Source organism: Aricia agestis, chromosome 10, assembly GCF_905147365.1.
Source record: "Aricia agestis chromosome 10, ilAriAges1.1, whole genome shotgun sequence".
NCBI classification, from domain to species: domain Eukaryota; kingdom Metazoa; phylum Arthropoda; class Insecta; order Lepidoptera; family Lycaenidae; genus Aricia; species Aricia agestis.
Window position 1 is genome coordinate 12,247,258 of NC_056415.1, and position 21,150 is coordinate 12,268,407.

General features: G+C 36.9%; 1 protein-coding gene across 1 annotated transcript; it reads left to right on the forward strand.

The window, feature by feature from the left end:
* The first annotated feature begins 11,643 nt into the window (after positions 1–11,643).
* On the forward strand, positions 11,644–19,380 carry LOC121731005 (endocuticle structural glycoprotein ABD-5-like). Its single transcript, XM_042120298.1, has 4 exons — positions 11,644–11,851; positions 13,216–13,343; positions 15,552–15,761; positions 19,356–19,380. Exons 1-3 carry the CDS (start codon positions 11,840–11,842, stop codon positions 15,748–15,750), a joined length of 339 nt encoding a protein of 112 aa, XP_041976232.1. The 5' UTR covers positions 11,644–11,839; the 3' UTR covers positions 15,751–15,761; positions 19,356–19,380.
* Positions 19,381–21,150: the final 1,770 nt, after the last annotated feature.

A 21,150-nucleotide genomic window follows, 5' to 3' on the forward strand; every position in this document is an offset into this window, starting at 1 on the left:
AACCAGTGCTAGATTGTGTCACTGGATTGGAATAATATAAACCAGCCATTTAGTCAGAAGGTCAAAACTCAACATATTTGGTTGGGTATTAACTCAACATATTAACACAACTCAACACAGGCGATTTTGCACCTCCGCACTCTTGCACTGCATCGAAACGCACGACTGGATTTCCCAAACCGCTTTTTTGCGCGGCAAGGCTGAAAACTATCCTATTTTTCAGGATAATATTATGTGTTTTCATTTTTGATTTTAAAAGTAAAACATAACGCATAGGTACCTATGCCTTGGGCCTATCTTTATTTTTTGCTTATGGAACTTATGCCTGTTTTCACCAACGGTCTCCTAACGCTAAGTGTTCCCTAGCGATCTTTGCGAGTCAAATCTTATATCTTTAAACGAGCAATTCTTGTATATATATATATATATATATATATATATATATATATATATATATATATATATATATATATATATATATATATATATTTATAATTGGAATCTAGGAATCGGCTCCAACGATTTTCATGAAATTTACGATTTCGGGGGTGATAAATCGACCTAGCTAGAAATCATTTTTAGAAAATGTCACTTTATTCGTGTTTTATCGAATACCGAGCAAAGCTCGGTCAAATAGCTAGTATCTCTTAAAACAAACACATTAAAAAAAGTAATGTTTTGCAAAAGTTCTTACGCCCTAAGGACGAACGTGACACACAAAAATTCGTGAAATCTTGAAGGATATGTACCCTTAATGGCCGCTAAAGGACCACTTAGTGAAAACAGGCATTAAAGCATTTACCATAGCCTAACACCTAAGTAAGGGAAATACGTACAAAATTACATGTATAGACAAAATGAGATAGTGCCCTTATTTCAAAATTGGGGGTTTTGGATACGTTTTCGCCATTGTATCACGTGACGGAAGTAGCCCTATAATTGACAATCCTGTCAGACATGGAGCGCCAATCTCACGGTTGCGCCGCAGTAATACAAACGTATTTCTCGCTTTCAAAAGTTTATTTAACAGATTAGTGGAGTGCCTAGAGCGTAAAAAACCTCCGATTTCCGTAATAGACTATATTATATTATATATACTACAGAATAAGGGTTGATTCAGACCGCAACGCGACGAGGCGAGGCGCGACGCGGCATGAATTTGTATGGATTTGACAGATTTCGTGAGACGTCTTGCGAATCTGTCAAATCCATATAAATTTAGAAGTTTGACGTGTCTGTCTGTCTGTGGCATTGTAGCATCCAAACGGGTGGATTTTGATCTAGTTTTTTTTTGGTTGAAAGCTGAGATAATCGTGGTGTTCTTAGCTATAGTTCATCATCATCAGCCTGCTCATTGCTAGTAAATTATGGTTCATCTGGTTTGTGATAGGCCGATTAGCAACTTGCAGTCGTTTGATGGGTTTTATATGTTGCATTCTGGTTCGTGACATCTATGAATATATACACATTAATGGAAAGTTGACCTGGTGCTGCAGCATCACCTGGTAATCAATAAGATACCCAACTCCTCACCAACTTGGAGCAGAGGTTTCATGTTTGGGCTCATTTCAATTGCGACAACCAGTAAGAAGTAGTACATATTTGCATGCTGCTGCTGCAGCATCGCCTGGATTCTATAAGAGCCGAGCTCCGTAATATGAACCCAAAGTGGAGGTTTCATGTTTGGGCTCATATTGACGGCCTCATTCAAGGGTATATAATCCTATTGATAGGAAAATATTCTGCACTATAACCAACGCATGTTTTAAAAAGCATAAAATAAAATACACCGTGACAACAATAATTATGGACTAAAATATTACTTTACACTTAAGAATTATTTAAACTCAAAGTCAGTACATATTATTTCATTATTTTTTAAAGTTGTATGGCGGGGTTTTTTTTTTATTTCATAATATACTTTCTTAATTTGTTTTAACTGGATTTTCAAGAATATTGGTCCTATTATCTTAAATACCTTATTAATTATTATAAAGTACTTATATAATTATAAAGCAAAATTGTATTTCCTTAAAATGTTTTAACGAAATAGGCAATAATGGTGCTCATAGTAATTATCTATATTGGTTTCTTATTGAAGACTCAACCTTGAACTTTAAACACAAGCAACCGTTCGAGCTTTTGTTGTTCATGAGATGTACGGATCTGTATCCTTTTTAAAATCATCATCATCGATATTGTGCTGTTCTTAGGGTTCCGTACTCAAAGGGTAAAAACGGGATCCTAATACCTATTAACACTTCGCTGTCTGTCCGTCTGTCTGTCTGCCTCCAGGCTGTATCTCAAGAACCGCGATAGCTAGAATTTTCACAGATTGTGTATTTCTGTTGCAAACAAAAACAATAATAACAAAAAGCACTGAAATCCAAATAAAGTTAATATTTAAATAAGTAAATAACGATCGTAATTTTCGGCTCTTTTGCTCGATATCAATAATGGCAAAAGTTACTTGTAATATTCACAAAATACTTAATTATATTTGTATTTTAATAGTAATTAATTACAAATTAAAAAAAAAATACACATTAAAGAGGGGCTCCGAATTCCGATATTAATAACATATTTTTAGGGTACCGTACTCAAAGGCTAAAAACGGGACCCTATTACTAAGACTTCGTTGTCTGTCCGTCGGTCGGTCTGTCTGTCTGTCTGTCTGTGTGTCTCCAGGCTGTAACTCAAGAACGGTAATAGCTAGAGAGTTTAAATTGTCACAGATTATGTAAGTATATCTGTTGCCGCTATAACAACAAATACTAAAAACAAAATACAATTAATATTGAAGGGGGGCTCCCATACAATAAACTTGATTTTTTTGCCTTTTTTGCTCTATATCAATAATGGCAACAAGTAGGTACTTGAATTTTTCACAAAGTCCTTAGTTGTATGTGAACTTAAATATTTCTCAATAATATTAAAATAAAATAAAAAACTAAGGGGGGGCTTCCATTCAAAAAACACAATTTTTTGGCCTAATTTTGCTACAGAACCGTTCGTGCGCGAGTCCGACTCGCACTTGGCCGATTATTTAATACTCATTGGCCCGCCACATATTTTCTCACCTGTAAAATGCACTTGATGGTACTTGGCAAAACGACGCGACGACGTTTGCCACATCAGCTAGTAGCTATAGCTAATTATAACATTATCTATGCATAGCTATTTACTTTAACTTATCGTATTAAGATAAGTAAGGACACAAAAACTTGCAAATTTCAACAGAGGTTGCGATAAAAGCCTATGCTCGTAAATTTAATTTTACAACTTCTTTAATAGCTATTAGGAGTTGTATTTGTAACTACCAGACACTGATAAAAATAAAATTCTATATTTTCTGATTTAAATGCAATAGGTATATTATATTGTATGCATACCGACCTGACAAATTCCAAGTAGGTAGATTTTTGAATAATTCCAGTAATAATAGTTAAAAAAAATCTCGTAATTTCACAAATAAACAATGCCTTTTTTTTTATTTCGCAAGGCAAAAACTTCATATCCAACTAAAATTAAACGAAGCGTGGATAGAAAAAGTTATAAGCAGCTTACTATATTAGTCGTAAATAGTGAAAGTGCTGTGTAACTACTAACTGTGTTCTAATCCTAAGAAAATGGATTTAAATAAAGAGAATAAGATCGGTATCAGGACTACTTCAAAAATACCGTTACCAAATCTCTTTCGAAGATACCGAAGCAGGTGCTGCAGAAAAAAGAAAGAATTTTACCGCTGAAGAACATTAACCAAATCAAAACTACGAACACGACCAACGTCGAGAAGAAAGGTGCACTGAAAATAGATACAACCCACGTAACAATTCGTAGAACAGAAGATCTAGACTGGGATTTTAAGGTATTCAAGGACGAGAAGTATGCGCTGTCATTTCCTGATGCTGGTCCATCGGGAAATCGGGAATCTTGATTATGTACGTACGGAGTCGCTGTCTAAGTACCTCTATATCTGGTATTTATAACTTGTCCATTTATTTTCAGTATCCGTGACCTACATGACGTGTTTGACCCAGGATTACAACAACGACATATTTACATACTTGCTGGATACTGAGAGGAGTGCTGTTCCTCAGATGGGTTAGGGAACCCATCTGAGGAACAGCACTCCTCCTTTTTGAAGGCAGGGGCCTTGCGTCATCAATTGGATCATGAATGATGAAGGTCAACGTAAGTATATAAGTAGTCCAAGAGACGAATTGAGGCACATAATAATATTATGTGCCTCAATTCGTCTCTTGGACTACTACTACATATTATGTATAAAATTCTGTGACTCGTTACATAGATAATCTTATATTATTATTATAGTATAGTAAATTTCATCTGGATTGGTTTAACCCTTTAACCATTAAAGATTCTACATATACTTCTTCAGACCACGGTAATCCAGCGGTCATCCAGTCCGCGATTTCATATATGGACGCGTTGTTGGCGTAGCGACAAGTGGAAGTGGAATATCTGCAGCTGGTGGCAGCCGCTTGCTTCTGGCTGGTCCAGAAGAACCTTGGATCCTACATGAGCAGCTGGTCAAAGCCTCGAATCACGCGTTCTCTGTAACCAAACTGGTGCACGCTGAGAGAACGATACTTAAGCTGGTAAGATCATGTTTGAGTTTGATAATATTTTTTTGTGAGCTTGTCTAAATACTAAATAGTAGTCCGGGTTCCCTAGAACAATTTTTTGATTACTATCAAGCTAATTGTTTGTAATTAGCTTCATTTTGATAAGACGAACAACAATTTTATTTGCGAAAAATCTTGAAAGTGGTAACTAACAGAGATAGAAAGGATTTAATATTTTGATTTGATGGTCCTAAAATATGGATTGTTCTATTTGTGGGACAATGTTGTTCTTTAATTATATAACTATTAACCTCTTAATATATAAAAATTAGCTGGTTAGGGTTCCGTTTTAGGGTACCGTAGTCAACCAAGTTTTGTTGATTACAGAACCCTAAAACGGAACCCTAACCAGCTGATATTTTGATTGTGAAAATAACAATTATTATTAGTTGTGACTGACAGACTAAGTAAAGAGATTAAAATTTACCTCCTAAATGGTGAAAATTTTAATTGTTGCAATAGCGGTCATATACATATTATAACATAGAAGCAGTACAGAAGGCAAGCTTATTTTAGTAATTCAAAGGCAAAAAAAAATTTTGGGGTCCGTCAACTTTGTCACTTTTAAGAGGGTTCCGCCACCAAAAAAGTTTGAGAACACACTACCACTCTCCCTCCGTCTTACGAATTTTCAATCAGGGACTGATATTGTCTCCTGCGAATGTTACGCAATCGTTGCGCAGGCGCATTACACATGCACTAACACTTGTAAATTGTAATAAATCAATAAAGCTTAGTCACAATCAATGAAGTTTACTGTTAAATTTTACATTAAATTAATAGACTATTGCAAAGAGCTTGCTAACTGCAGGCCAGAGATGTTTAAATTTTTTTATGAAATAAGGGGGCAAACGAGCAAACGGGTCACCTGATGGAAAGCAACTTCCGTCGCCCATGGACACTCGCAGCATCAGAAGAGCTGCATTGCCGGCCTTTTAAGAGGGAATAGGGTAATAGGGGAGGGTAGGGAAGGGAAGGGAATAGTTGAGGGTAGGGAAGGGAATAGGGTAGGGTTTAGGGGATTGGGCCTCCGGTAAACTCACTCACTCGGCGAAACACAGCGCAAGCGCTGTTTCACGTCGGTTTTCTGTGAGAACGTGGTATTTATCCGGTCGAGCCGGCCCATTCGTGCCGAAGCATGGCTCTCCCACGTATTATAGTAAATATTTTAAGGCGACCAAGCTATAGATTCATATTTAAAAAAAACAATAAGTACTCGTAGGTAATCAATTACTGAACAATCTACAATATTTTAATAAATGCGAAAGTGTGTCTGTCTGTCTGTTACCTCTTTACGCCCAAAACACTGAAATTTGGTATGGAGATAATTTGAGACCCCGGAAAGGGTCATAAAAAGACATACGACACTTTTTATCCCGGAAAAAATGTACAGTTCCTTTAGACGAATTTTGGCGCAACGGAGGTCCGGGCGTCTTCTAGTTAATACGGAAATATAAAGTTAATCTATCTGCAACTTATAATATGACTGGTACCGACTTCAAATTATGAAGATTGAGAACAGAATACTGAGTACAGAATATGATTTATTAAGTAATACTTTTAGTTCGTTTAAGAAAATTACTATTGTCTTTACCTTGGAAATCGGTTAAAATTTTTGTTTAAAAATAATAATTTTACTCTTATTCGTTATCCTTAAGATTGTATCTGGGAGCACGATAGTGCTCCAGCCAAGCTTTTTAGCAAAGGCACGGCCGTACCATACTTTTCTCGAAGTTTCGCGGCTTCTTCACACCCCCTTTATCTTCGATGTTAACAAAGCTAGGGATTTAGAATTTCGGTGACTAGGAGCAAGTATTAAAACTAGCTTAACCTCCAAATTACATAACATTTCGATAAATAGTTTAATTTATCGAACGTTAACAAAGTAACAAAGTTAACAATGAAACTATGATAATTAAAATATAAATGAAATCAGAACTGCGAATTACGATGTACACTTAATACTCGCTCTATAGATGGTGTAGCACTCCCTTTATATCGCGGTATTGCTTGTTTGCGGAGTATAATTATTATGGTTTTAAAAAATCCGGGATAGGTCGTAATACTCAATCGAAAGTAACATCGGTGCACGAATAACCTCCTGAAAGTTCAAAAGTTGTTGGGCTATCGTCATAGAATTCGTACTTTGTAGAAGTACCTACCTGTTATTATCAATTAATTTTACGACCTAGAGTATATACCTAGAGATAGAGAATGGGTGCGAAGCTAAGTACAGAAAAGTTTTATCGTGACCTGAAAAGAAAAGAAACCTTAAAAAAGAAATGAAACCCCACCAAAACATTAAATGTAAAAAAGAGCCAAGCTAAATATTGCATAGCCATGCAATATATCTATCGTAAACCTCTGTGGCTCAGTGGTGAGCGCGTTGTTAGCTCAAGCCGGGGGTCGCGGGTTCAAGTCCCGCCGACGGAACAAAAAGTTTTCAAAGTTCCCGGGTCATGGATGTGTATTAAATATGTGTATCATATAATAAAAATCTTAAATATATGTATAGTATTCAATATATTTCCGTTGTCTGGTACCTGTAACACAAGTCCTTCAGGTACTTACCACAGGGCCGGACTGACGTGGTGTGAAGCGTCCATAGATATTATATTATTATAAAAAGTTTTCAGATCACATTCAAGCCAAGCCTTTAACTTATTTTGAAATTTAAATCAAAATTCAGTGAATTTATCAATAGTTTTCTTTATTTTATAATTATTATAGTGGCTTGGCAATGAGTACTAGAGAAATAATCAGCGACTGATTGGATTTATTGGGTACCATCGTCCACATGCGTCGTTACATACTAAAAAACACTTTACGCTTGCCGTTTGTGTAAGTATGAAGTATGAACTACCCCAAATATGAAGTTTTATATTTGTTTTTCTTGTGCTCATTGCCGAGCCACTATAATTATCTGGGGGCACGGGAGTGCCCCCGCCAAGATGAGCCAAGCGAAGCGCGCAAGGGCACTACCTACCTTTTCTCGAAACGTTTCGTCGTATTTTTGAACCCTCGTAACTTTGGTTTGAATAATGCCAGATAGTTGAAATTAAAAATATAATGACATGGACATAGTTATTAAATGCGCAAATTTTGAATATCGTAGCTATTATACTTTAGATTTTATAGGTGTCCAAAAATCCACAATTTGGTCACTGACTCACCGATCATCAAAACTGTTAGGGTACTTCCTGAAGTCTTAGAAGGCTGAAATTTGGTATATAATATAATATTAGTACTGAAACAACATAAAAATTATCAAACCCAACTTAACCTATATCCGTACCATTATAGAGCAAAGTTAGGCAAAAATTTGTGTTTTTTGTATGGGAGCCCCCCTTAATTTTTTATTTTATTTTAATATTATTATTAAATATTAAAGTAGACATATAACTAAGGACTTTGAGAAAAATTCAAGTACCTACCTGTTGCCATTATTGATATAGAGCAAAAAAGGCCAAAAAAATCACGTTTGTTGTATGGGAGCCCCCTTAAATATAAATTTCATTTTGTTGTTACAGCGGCAACAGATATACATAATCTGTGAAAATTTCAACTCTCTAGCTATTACCGTTCTTAAGTTACAGCCTGGAGACAGACAAACGGACAGACATCGAAGTCTCAGTAATAGGATCCCGTTTCTATCCTATGGGTACGGAACCCTAAAAGATGAACTAAAAGAAAAAACCACGTAAACCAGCTTACAAAAAGAAATGAAATCCCACCAAAAACATTTTCATGAAAAAATGTTGCCAAGATGAGAACATAATATAGTTCGTCGTGTCAAAAAGTAGTGAGATCTCATGTAGACTGACTAATGTGTAAAGTTTATAGATTCTCCTCGTGCGGCTGACACATTATAATATTATTATCAAATATTTTGCCGCGCTTTAGGGTAAAATTAAGGTTTTTAGATTTAGGGTTGAGTATGTAAGGTTAGAAACTTGGCTCTACATGAGATCTCACTACTTTTTGACACGACGAACTATAATATTATGTTCTCATCTTGGCAACATTTTTACATGAAAATGTTTTTGGTGGGATATAAGGTATTGGCGTCTTATACAGGGTGTAACAAAAATAAGTGATAATACTTTAGGGTGTGTACGTGTTCCTTGTAGAGAGTTCACTGTGAAAGTAGAAGCGCTGAAAGACCAAAATTTTTTTTCACTTTTGTATGGGGAAACTCGTGACGCTCGGGCCTTTGCCCGAGCGTCACGAGTTTCCCCATGTATGTAACAAAAATAAGTGATAATACTTTAGTATTATCACTTATTTTTGATACATACTGTATACAACTTTAGGTTCATGAAAAGTGATCACATCAATTGCTTAACGAGATTCCATTTTTTGGGTCCCGTAGCCAAATGGCAAAAAACGTAACCCTTATAGATTCGACATGTCTGTCTGTCTGTCCGTCCGTATGTCATAGCCACTTTTCTCCGAAACTATAAGAGCTATACTATTGATATTTTCTAACCTGAATAGTTTTCGAGAGAGACTCTTCCAAAGTGGTAAAATGTGTCCCCCCCCCCCCCTCCCCTCTAACTTCTAAAGTAGGGACATTATAAGTCTAAAAAAAATATATGATGTACATTACTACAAAAACTACCAACGAAAATTGGTTCGAACGAGATCTAGCCAGTACTTTTTTTATACGTCATAAATGGTAAACCTTAATTTAACTTTCATTAAATCAACTGAAATATGAAAATAAATCAAAAACCTCTTAATTTCATAAAAATAAACTTTATCTATTGCTGCTGCGGAACCCTTCATGGGCGAGTCCAACTCGCATTTGGCCGGTTTTACTATTTGGGTAAGGAAGGGGAAAGTTTCTCTCTTTTTCATTTTCTTTTTTTATCACATTTTGCTGACGCGGACGAAGTCGCGGGCAACAGCTACTAGCTGTTTTTATAAATATTTACAAGATATAACGACGATACGAATATTTAGGCTGTTTACACACCGTCCGCGTCGGTAGCGACGGCCCGCGGTCGCCGTGAATCGCGGCAATGCTTGATGCGTCTTTTTGTGGTTCTCGACGTTAGTGTACATAAGTAGCCTGAGAAATCTATGCGTTTTCAGTACAATGCATGCAGTCTGCCAGTCCAAATACTAATTCGCCCGTAGCATTATGTATCTGACTCGTGTTTGCACAAGAATACGTAGAACGAAGCGGAAATGGCTCGTATCCCGTTCAGAAACCGAGCCGTTTAGTGTGAACCATCTTTGTTGCGAGCGGTAAAAAAAGCACGAGTCCAAACCGCGCGGTTACCGCTGTGTCTGAACTCTGAACTAACCTTAGGCCGGGGTCCGACCTCGACCGCTCGCGACGAGCTGCGAAGCACACACGCTCATTAGTAATAGCTAAAGGCACAGAATAGATAATAGTACAAGCTAAAGGTTACATTAACTTCTGTGGCTCACTTGTGGTCATGCTTTCATTCAGGTCATCTTCATTATGACCTACTCAATATGATCGTAATAAGAGTTTGTCACTGAAGTTTTTTTGTGGTCGCGACATGTCAGCGACATTTAATGATCATTAAACTTCAATTAAATAACCAGTTTGACAGATAATAATGGCTTATGTCAAAATATTCATAAAAAAATGCTAATCATCGCCTTTGTCTCTTTCTCAGAGAAAATATCAGTAATAAGATTTGCTACTCATACTTTTGACCCTACCTAGATTCGTTTAAAAAAGACCTAAGTATAAATTATCGTTGAATTTAGAGCTAAATGATGTCAAATCGAGTCAATTAAATCGAATGCTGGAAATAATCGATGTTCTATCACGACAATCTTGTGGAAACACACATCAAAATGGCAGTAGACATAAATATGTGTATTAGAGCTAAATTATGTTCCCAATATGCAGTAGAACATCATAATGTTTTGCAGTAGAACATCATAATGTTTTGCCGACCGAACAGGGCGAACGCACATTTAAAACATAATTTCTGCTAATTTACATTACACATTACTTCATTAGTCAATAATCATTAGTATCTTGATACTTGAATTTACCTGAATTCATTATACGAAAGCGTAAAAGAATCTTCTGGGTTAATCGACTTCGGTTTCAAGGACAAAACTGAGCTACTGTACTCATTGACTGTACTATAAGATGTTTATATTGTGTTATTACCATAGAGGCTTCTTCATACAATTGCAATATTATGACTTATGAGCAATGTATGCAATGTACTTTATGTTCGCAGCGAACTCCTCTGTTCTTGCGTAACTTTCATTGTTTAAACATAGCAAAGTTGCGTTTGTATCGATTAAACGACGCTGATCGCTGGAATGCATCCCATCAATGTGACAAGATGAACTGCGGGGCTAAAATGGTCACATTTAGCAATTCCTCTCAATCAATTCAACAAATGAATTGTCAAAACTGTCAAACTGACAATTAATGTCAAATTAGTGCGAATTACTATATATGAATTGCAAGCAGACTTGCATTTTGCGATTTTAAAAGAATGAATCATAATGTGATTCTTCAAAGCGACCATTTTAGCCCCGCTGGCCCTTAGATATATTTATCAGGTAATCATGTCCACAAAGATGGTTCTTATCCGTAGACCATGGGTAGGTACTTATGATATTATTAAATTATATTTTTAAATAATAATGTGATTTGAAAGCGTGTGGCACCTAAATTACTGTTCTCCACACATAGTTTATCTAATATAAAAAACTCCTTCAAAACGGCTCAACCGATTTCAATGAAATTTTGTATCTACATTCGTTAGGCGCTATAGACTAATTTCGACGCAACGGAGTTGCCGGCGTCATCAAGTTTTAAATATATCTCATATTTTTATGTGGATATTTATTTGGCTACCTCTATAATCTACTTATTAGAACCTAAGCTTTAACTTACAGGTACATTAATTTTCATAGTGAGATGTGACACTGGCGTACACACCAGTACACTGTACAAAGAAGTACAGACGAAGCCAACTGAAGCTATTATGCAACGCGACCTAGCTGCATAGTTTACACAATTCACAAATCCCCGTCCATGGATCACCTCAATATTACATGATAATGATTAGCACCTGTGATGCCAATGAAACTATTGTCAACATTTGGGGACATATTTATACCCCACATCGCCGGCTCATATCACAGACGGTCGGGACTCCACAGCACCACCACCAAAAAAAATGATGAAAATTGTAAGTCACTTTTTAATATTGCGATCTTGCTTTTAATAATAATAAATTCTTTATTTGCACACACAAAAGAAAAGACATAAAAGCACATAAAAGAGACAAAAAAAAAACAAAAGAAATAACAACAACAAAAAAAGTATAATTTTTTTTACAAAATTGTGCAAAAAGGCGGTCTTACTGTTTTAAGCAGTTTCTTCCAGACATGAGACAACCGAAAAATGCTTTTATTATAATGCGCTAAAATAAGTAGGTCCTTAGTCAAATTATCCTGATTCAACATACTCGGGATATTATGTAACGCATTTCTATAGCATCACTAAAAATCTTTTTATTTAGAACCCAAGGTAATTATAAGTTTTTAAGTAGATACAGCTATTGCCTCTTAATGAAACAACGTGATCTTCAAAGTAATGGTTCTATAAATAATAAGATGGATTACTACTGTTATAATAAGCTTCTCATTAAAATATCTGATTTGAAAAACTGCTAGGTACTTAAAAATTTCACAAACGGCAAACAACAAGAAATTACCATGTATTAATTTACAAGTAATGAGTATTGCCATTTGCTATTTGTTGTCGTGGGTCAAAGTGCTAAGGATTTCGCACAATACAAGTATCATACAGTAGGGTTACTCAACTATGTCTTTAAAATCAGTGAACACAAACAAGTTTAGGTGACGTGATAAGCATTTTCTTGCTACGTCAAGTTTTCTAAAATCGACGATAATCTGTGCGTGCCCCCGATTCGTTGTAACTTGTAACTAGTATAATACTAGCTGTCCTGGCAAATGTTGTTTTGCCATAAAATGATTTTCCCTGTTTTTCTGCTTTTCTCTTGAAGTTTTTTTCTGATATATTTTTTTTCTATAGACCTCACGGAGCCCAAGACCTTTCCAACGAATGCAAAACCGTGGAAATCGGTTCGTGAGTTCTAGAGTTAGAGCGTCAGGAAGGAAAACCCGACTTATTTTTATAATATATTAGATAAAGCCTTCCATAGGTACTACAAATACAATACTTAGGCCCTGTTTCAGCACTTCTTGATAAGTGCCGAATAGGCTATCCACCACTTAACTTGACAGATGAAGTATGGAGAATCTGTCAAAAAAGTTGTGAATAGCCTATTTGGCACTTTATCAGAAAGTGGTAAAACAGGCCCTTAAAATACAAAGGCTCAAGAGTTATAAAGATATTAGACGAAATATTGTATAACAATAACGTCAGTGTACAATATTACTGTGTAGATATATTTTTATTAGTAAGGGGCTAGTCTACGGTCCTGTGGGATGCCCTTACCTAGCATGCAGCAGCATGGGCTAATAGAAAGTGGGCTACTGTATATAATTTATACTTTGTTTATTTCAGACGCTCCTCGCCTTGGCCGCGTTATCGTGCGCGTGCGCGTCGGCCGACCAGCCGCCGCCGGCGCAGGCGCAGCCAGTAGAGATCGTCAAACAAGACTCCGAAGTCGATGTCAACGGATACAACTTCGAGTAAGTTTATGACGGAAATGACTAATGGACATTGAACATTGATCTCCATAATTATTATAGGTACAGGTTGGTAGTTATGTGCTATTTTAATAGTTATTAATTATTATTATTATCAACATAATATAACATAAGCAGGGGTATGTTTTACCATTTACTGATATGTGCCGGACAGGCTATCCACGACTTATCTGACAGATAGAGTTTTAGGCTATAGCCTATAATTATTATCCGGCACTCATCAGTAAGTGGTGAGACAGCTCCTAATGTGATCTTTCAGGTTTCCAAAGCCCTTTTTACGAGATTTTTTTTGTTATTGAATGATTATTATTGTTTTGTTATATAATCAAAAGCTAGTGAATAGATAAACTACTTACTGTCAAAAACCTATTTTTTTTAAAACCTAATTTCAGAAGTCTAGCTATAGCGGTTCTTGAGATACAGCCTGGAGACAGGCAAATAGACAGACAGACAGATGGACAGATAACGAAGTCTCAGTAATAGGGTCCCGTTTTTACCCTTTGGATACGGAACCCTAAAAAGAAAGTTTTTTTAACGATCAAACATAATAAGGCTTTTATATCCAGGGTCACAATATGTAAGAATTTAGATTTAAACCACAAACTACATGCCTTTTTGCTGGTATTTCGATTTGCCGAGATTAACCTTTCGTGTTAGGTCATATAATCAATCTTTGAGTCTAGACTTGTAAGTTTGTACCTAACATGTTATTTTTGTGTTTGATTATTATTAGGTCACGATTAAACATGACTTTTTGTGTTCCTTTGTGTCTTGTTTGCGTCTGGCAAATATAAAAATTAACTAAACTAAATAACAAATTCTTACAACGCGCTGTTGGTAACCATACATTTGGCCGCTGTGACTAGGGTCACATTTTATACATTTTATACATACGATTTCTAAGTTTTTTTTTTACCTACTGAAGTTACTTTTACACATCATAAATCCTTAAAGTTGGTCTTTTTGGATATGCAATATGCATATCTTAGGTTTAGCTGTAGGCAATGGCGGATTAAAACTTACTCAAATTAAGCAATTGCCTAGGGCATCACGTCTAAGGGGGCACCAGAAGAAGCACAAAAAAAATCCGTCCTTAGGGCGCGTTCACTCTCATGTCACCAAAAACCACACCAAAAAAGTTTCTTGGAAAAACTAACGTTTTGGGCGGTAAAGGTTTAAAGACCGATTCTAGTTGACGTACAGATAGGGGGGCCGACAGGCATGGATTGCTTAGGGCATCAAGTAATCTTAATCCGTCACTGGCTGTAGGTATCCAAAAAGTGGATACAAAACAAAAAATGCCCCGACGTAGTTTACAATCAATTGTCCTCCACGACACCTCTACGAAGTTCTAAACATTTCAAACATCTCATATAAAGGATGTTATTCTAGCATGCTTAAATAATTGTTCATTTACATTAAATAAAAACTTGTAAAAATAACGATTAAATTGTACTTACAACAAGGTCAATAAGTCAAATCAATGATGCATACACAAAGTATCATCATAATGAACTAACCATTACAACTTATTTGATGATGTAAGAAAAGGTCACGTGCGGCTCAGGTAAATCTTCAGATAGTAAAAACACATTCAAGGATAAGAGTTTCAATAAAATAGTTATAGTAATATACAGTTTGGTAAATGATATGCGCACGACAAAAAGATCGCTCGATGAAACTGGAGGGGGCAATCGGAACTTTCGCGAAATAAATTTTTCTTTGAAAATACTATAAATGTCAGAATTAGGATTTCCTGTAGTAGAATACGGTATTCTACTAATACCTACTCTTCTCTCTTCAAGTGGCATAATTGGGTGTTTTGCATAATATAAGGGTACCAGACCACAACGCGAATTGCATTTCTAAATTGTACTAAATTGACAGATTTTGAGTTTTCGTCTTGCATTTTAATATTTGTTTAAATACATATCTAAATTGTACTAAACGTGTCGTCTTTCTTTATAAGTATATATTGTTAAATGTTTTTTTTGTGCAATAAATGGTTAAATAAATAAATAAATAAAAATAAATTGACAGATTTTGAGACGTCTTGCAAATCTGTCAAATCCATACTAAGTATGCCATTTGACAGAATTGCATACCGCAACGCAACGCGTAGATAAAGTCTTTACCTACGCGTTGCGTTGCGGTCTGAATTGACCCTAATAACAACCTTTTTCTCGACAGATTCGAAACAAGCGACGGCACATCCCGCCAGGAGCAGGGCGAGTACAAGAACGACACGGACCAGCAAGGACTCTCAGTCAAGGGCAGCTACAAATACGTCGCGCCGGACGGACAGCACATATCCGTCAGCTTCGTCGCCGACAAGAACGGATACCAGCCCAAGGAGACTAATGACGACCAGAAACCCGCGCAGTCTTAAGGAATGTTGATGCCTCACTCCTTCTGGGAGCTATAAGGAAGCAAATGTAAAATAAACAGTGAAAACCTATTGAATGTTATTATATTCTCTACTGGGAAAGCCTCCATGGTCTAGTGGTTAAGAGCGTGGCTCTCGACTCCGGAGGTCGTGGGTTCCAATCCCGCGTTTGAAACATGTTATTTTCGAGTTTGGTTAGGACAATGCAGGCTGATCACCTGATTATCTAACGGCCGTTCCCAATATGTGATCTATCTCTGGTTTTGCCATACTACATTACATTTGAGATAGGAATAGCTCACATTAGACATTAGAGACATATATTTTATGTCAATTGTGAGCTATTCCTATCTCTAGTAGGGCAAAACCAGAGATAGATCAAATATTGGGAATGGCCGTAACAAGTAAGATGATCTCCATGCGTCGGATGGGCATGTAAAAAGTCGGTCCTGCGCCTGATCTCTCGCCAGTCGTGTCGGTCTTCCGTCCCACTGGGTTAAGAGAGTGAAAGGAATAGAGAGTGCTCTTGTGTACTGCGCACACACTTGGGCACTATAAAATTACTCCTGCGTAACAGGGCTAGTTTCAGTGAAACTGTCCACCGTCACCGAAACCGGTGTGTGAAGTATTATTATTAATTATTATTATATCTACTGGGATACAAATGGAAACATTTTATAGCACAGACTAGATGACGTCCGCAACTTCGTTCGTATATCGCGCGGGAACCGTACATTTTTCCAGGCACGGTCGAAGCCCCCCCCCGATGTACGGTCACAGGGGGCATGCCCCCCCCCCCCCCCCAAATCTAAGGTCAAATTGAAAAATTGAAAAATCTTGCTAAATAATAAAAGGAAATTTCTAGCTATGCTATGCTTTGCTATGCGTCCGTCATCACCACTGCGTCCGACCTTAGACAGCTGCTGTCAACCCAGAACCGTCCGAGGGCGCAGATAAAAAAAAATTGTGTAGTGACTAGAGAGTAACAGCCCCCCCCCCCAATTTTAGGCTGCGACCGCGCCTACATCTTTCCGAGATAAAAAGTATCCAATGTCCTTTACCGGTTCAGCGGTTTGGGCGTGGAAAGCGAAAGGTAGGAAATAGACAGACGGACAGACAGACAGACACACTTTCGCAATGTAATATTAGTATGGATGTAAGAATTAAGATATTTCACTAGCTGACAAAAAATATTTTAACTGTGCAGTTTTAGAAAGTCGACGATTGGAATAAATGTCACTGTCAGACAGTTTTTGTGAATAAGGGCGGATTCGACCAAACTGGAGTAAAATTTTACTCGAGTATAACTGTCTCCTAATCTAATAAATAAATCTAAGAGTTAGTTAGTTTTGCGTTTTTCCCACTTCTAATCCAAGAATGAGGTAATTACACGGGCGTGAATATTTACACGGGCTATTTTGGCGGAGCAAATAATAATGTGAGAATAGTTGTACAAAGGGTTCAACTGTCACGGTCGGTGTCATTGCGAACTATAATTGACATTTTATTTCATACTCTTTGAGTAACTTGGTAAAATGCAAACGATAATACCCTAGAGTAAATTAAAGTGTAATGTAAAATTATTATCATGATAGTTATACTCGTGTAACTTCAAGTTTGGTCGAATCGGGCCTAACTAGTCGTAAAACTAATCGAAAATACGTTAACCCACTTAACTTTTAAAAACTTCTAGAATTTCGTGAAAATGGAGTCCTGAATTGAAAAATCTTATGAGAAAAGACTTTGATGTGAATGTTATCACCACTGACACATAAGGCTTTATAACATTACATAACAAATTGTCTGAATTCCCACATTGAGTTAATAGACCAGTCAACCTTTTATATTACAAATCAATAATTGCGTCTAATGCCAGGACATAGCATCACCGAGCGCATCCGCTTATTGTTAGTATTTATTTATTAATATATTATTGTGTAATATATTGTGACATTGTTTACAATAAGTCTATGAGTCATTTAGTATTTACATAACAGCTTTTAAGATTTTCGCACACTAGCGCTAACTCTAATAAAATCTTTTAACATCCACACTTTGGCGCAGCCAGTACGTGCAGCCTTGGTTCTTAGGTTTTCTAGTCGGAGTTAAAAGACAATTTGCAATTATTTTGAATATGAAGTTTTAAACACTCATCATAGTCGATCATAGTCGAAACTGTTACAAAATATCCTAATGGACATTTCGATGTATAAATAAAAAATCGGTCAAGTGCGAGTTGGACTCGCGCACGAAGGGTTCCGTTCCACAATAGAGCAAAAATAGGCATAAAATTATGCTTTTTTGTATGGCAGCCCCCTTAATTATTTCATTTATTTTAATTGTTTTATAAATTATTAAAAACAAATAAAATTAAATATTTCGTGAATATTTCAAGTACATAATATATATTTATTGATAATATTTATTGAATGGGGTAGACGTAACTTAGTCCAATTCAACCCCGTCAAGACACAAGTCTGCGCGTTTACCACTAAAAAGTCACCAATGGTCGTAAATCCTTGTTTTGAGGGCACATCTTTAACCATCTCCCCTAGCATTGAAATACTTGTCGTTAACATATCAAGCGAAGTCCAGTTTCGATGTCATCTAGAGGTTAAGGCCAAGTTAGCCTCGAAGAAGCTTGGCGTTCTTAACAGAGCGAGACAGTACTTCAGTCCGTACCAACGCCTACAACTCTACAAGGCGCAAGTTCGGCCTCATATGGAATATTGTTCTCATCTCTGGGCAGGGGCGCCAAAATACCAACTGCTACCTCTGGATCGTATCCAACGAAGGGCCACTCGAATTGTTGACTGCCATAGTGATTCAAACAGCTTGGACCCCTTGGAATTACGCCGAGATGTAGCTTCACTCTGCATCCTCTATCGGTTGTATCACGGGGAGTGCTCTGAGGAATTGTTCGGAATCATACCACTTAAACTTGCAACTTTTCGCCATCGTCCCACGCGAAAAATATACTATCCTCATCACCTTGATGAGTGGCAGTCTTCCCCCGTGCGTTTCTCGCGTAACTTTCTGCCACGCACTGTAAAACTCTGGAACGTTAGAAGAGCTGCAGATGCGTTGACACTTTCAACAGTAAGTGTCCATGGGCGACGGTAGTTGCTTTCCATCAGGTGACCCGTTTGCAATGGGCCTTTGTATTTTACGTTACCTACTACCTGCATCAGCCTTTAAATCAATTACTATTTACTAACATGATAGTGCTAAGTATTATTTGTATACTACTATAGTCACTAGACGAAGCTAGCGCAATATGGCTAAGTCGGCAATAAAGTTTTCGCAATAACTCGCTAACAGATACGAGGTACGATGCTAGGAATATTGTTTTTGACATACTAACCTTTTGACAATTTAAAATGTATGCATTTTCAATGTTGCAATTACATAATGACTGGTTTCAATAGGCCCAGAGCCAGTCTAGGTTAAAGATGGTACATTAAGTACTTAATTATGATATTTATTTTCAGCATTATAAACATGGATGGATATATTATGGGTTTGACAACCATGATTGGCGCAGTGGTTATTGGCGCTCATATTTCATAAAATGTGGGGACGAAATGCAGTAAAAGAATCTACAGTAGGTACTATCAGAGAAGTTGATTCCTACAGGCGCGGTCTCAGCCTGAAATTTTGGGGGGGGGTCACTCAGTAGCCACTACACTATTTTTTTTTCTCGGACGGTTCTGGGTTTTATTTTATTTTCAATTTTACCTTACATTTTCGGGGGGTCATGTCCCCTGTGACCCCCCCCCCCTTCGGACTGCGCCTGGATTCCTATGCAGACTATGGGGAACCTACGTAGTTTAGTCGTGTTACGTCAAACCCAGCCGACAGATCACAATTAACATTGAATTGTGACGACCGACCAAGTGACGTTGGTCTGTCAACTGCCTAGGAATCAATTTCCTTGTTGGTACATACGTTCTACTTTAAAACCTAAAATGTCTTCTCGTATTATGTATACTAGCTATTTGACCGAGCTTTGCTCGGTATTCGATAAAACACGAATAAAATGACATTTTCTAAAAATGATTCCTAGCTAGATCGATTTATCGCCCTCGAAACACCCTATATACCTATGGTACTAAATTTCATGAAAATCGTTGGAGTCGATTCCGAGATCCCAATTATATTTATTATAATATATACTTATACAACAATTGCTCGTTTAAAGATATAAGATATGTAAAAAAGATTTAATTAGTGATGAAACCTAGAATATTATATCCTCTTGTTAATTATAGTTTTGACTACAATTACTGCAAAGAAAAGCATGTCAGACATCATTTTGAATATTTGCATTTGCTGCCTTTGCATGCATTTTCATTACCTGATTGAATAAGACCAAATCTTCCCAAAATCCATTCAGAAAATGAATTTAAACAAGAAACAATTCGTAAGTCAGAGTAATACAAAACATTTAACCACGGGTTAAAGTGTGTGTGATGTGTCCGGTGTCAAAATTCCCTTAACCGGGTTAGGCATAAACTTTATGTTGCGGTTATTATGGCCATATTTTACTGTATATTATTATTTATGAAACGAAATTAACTTGTGCGAGAACATTTCGCATATCTTCGGAATGCCAGCTCCTCATTTGTTATTTGATATCCAACTCAATAAATATAAAAATTCTTGTAACTAAAATATGATTATAGATAAAGAACACTTTTTATGAGGCACGCGACCGTACGTTGTGACTCATTTTGGTTGTTACAAAACCGCATAAATTAAAACTGTCCGTTACTCTGCCGCGTCGCCTCACCCGTGGTTTGTTACCTGCATGCTATCAGACCTTAAAAAACTATTTTGTGTTGACAACTCTCGAGCTGAACTACTTCACAGGCGAGAAGTCTAATTTGAACACAAAAGTGGGCTTCAACTTGCACGGACCTATGTCACCTGCGGCAGTCAGGTAAAACTATCCATACATTATAACAGGGGTCACAAAATGGCGAACCGCGGTCCGCATCCGGACCGCCGACCCATCGTGTGCGGACCAAGCATGTTCGAAGATGATCTTCGTTCATCTTAGGACTTCAACATCTCCGATTTAATGTCAATATGCAGCCTCTTCACAGCGATTACACCAATATTTCACCCCAAACTTCAGAGAGATAATTGGCTACAAAAATGGTTACTTTTCTCATTGATATCTAAATAAATACCTATGTAATTTCCGTAATTACCTTTGTTTAATTTTTTTTTTAAATATAAAATGTATGGACCGCGAAGGTCATTTCATGTCTTAAAACGGACTCCGAGCGAAACTAATTGCATTTTAACATAATATTAATGGCGGGCTTACATTATTCCAATCCATTTATCCATTCCAACGTTCGATTACTACTAGAATACTATAAACGGGCTCTGGAA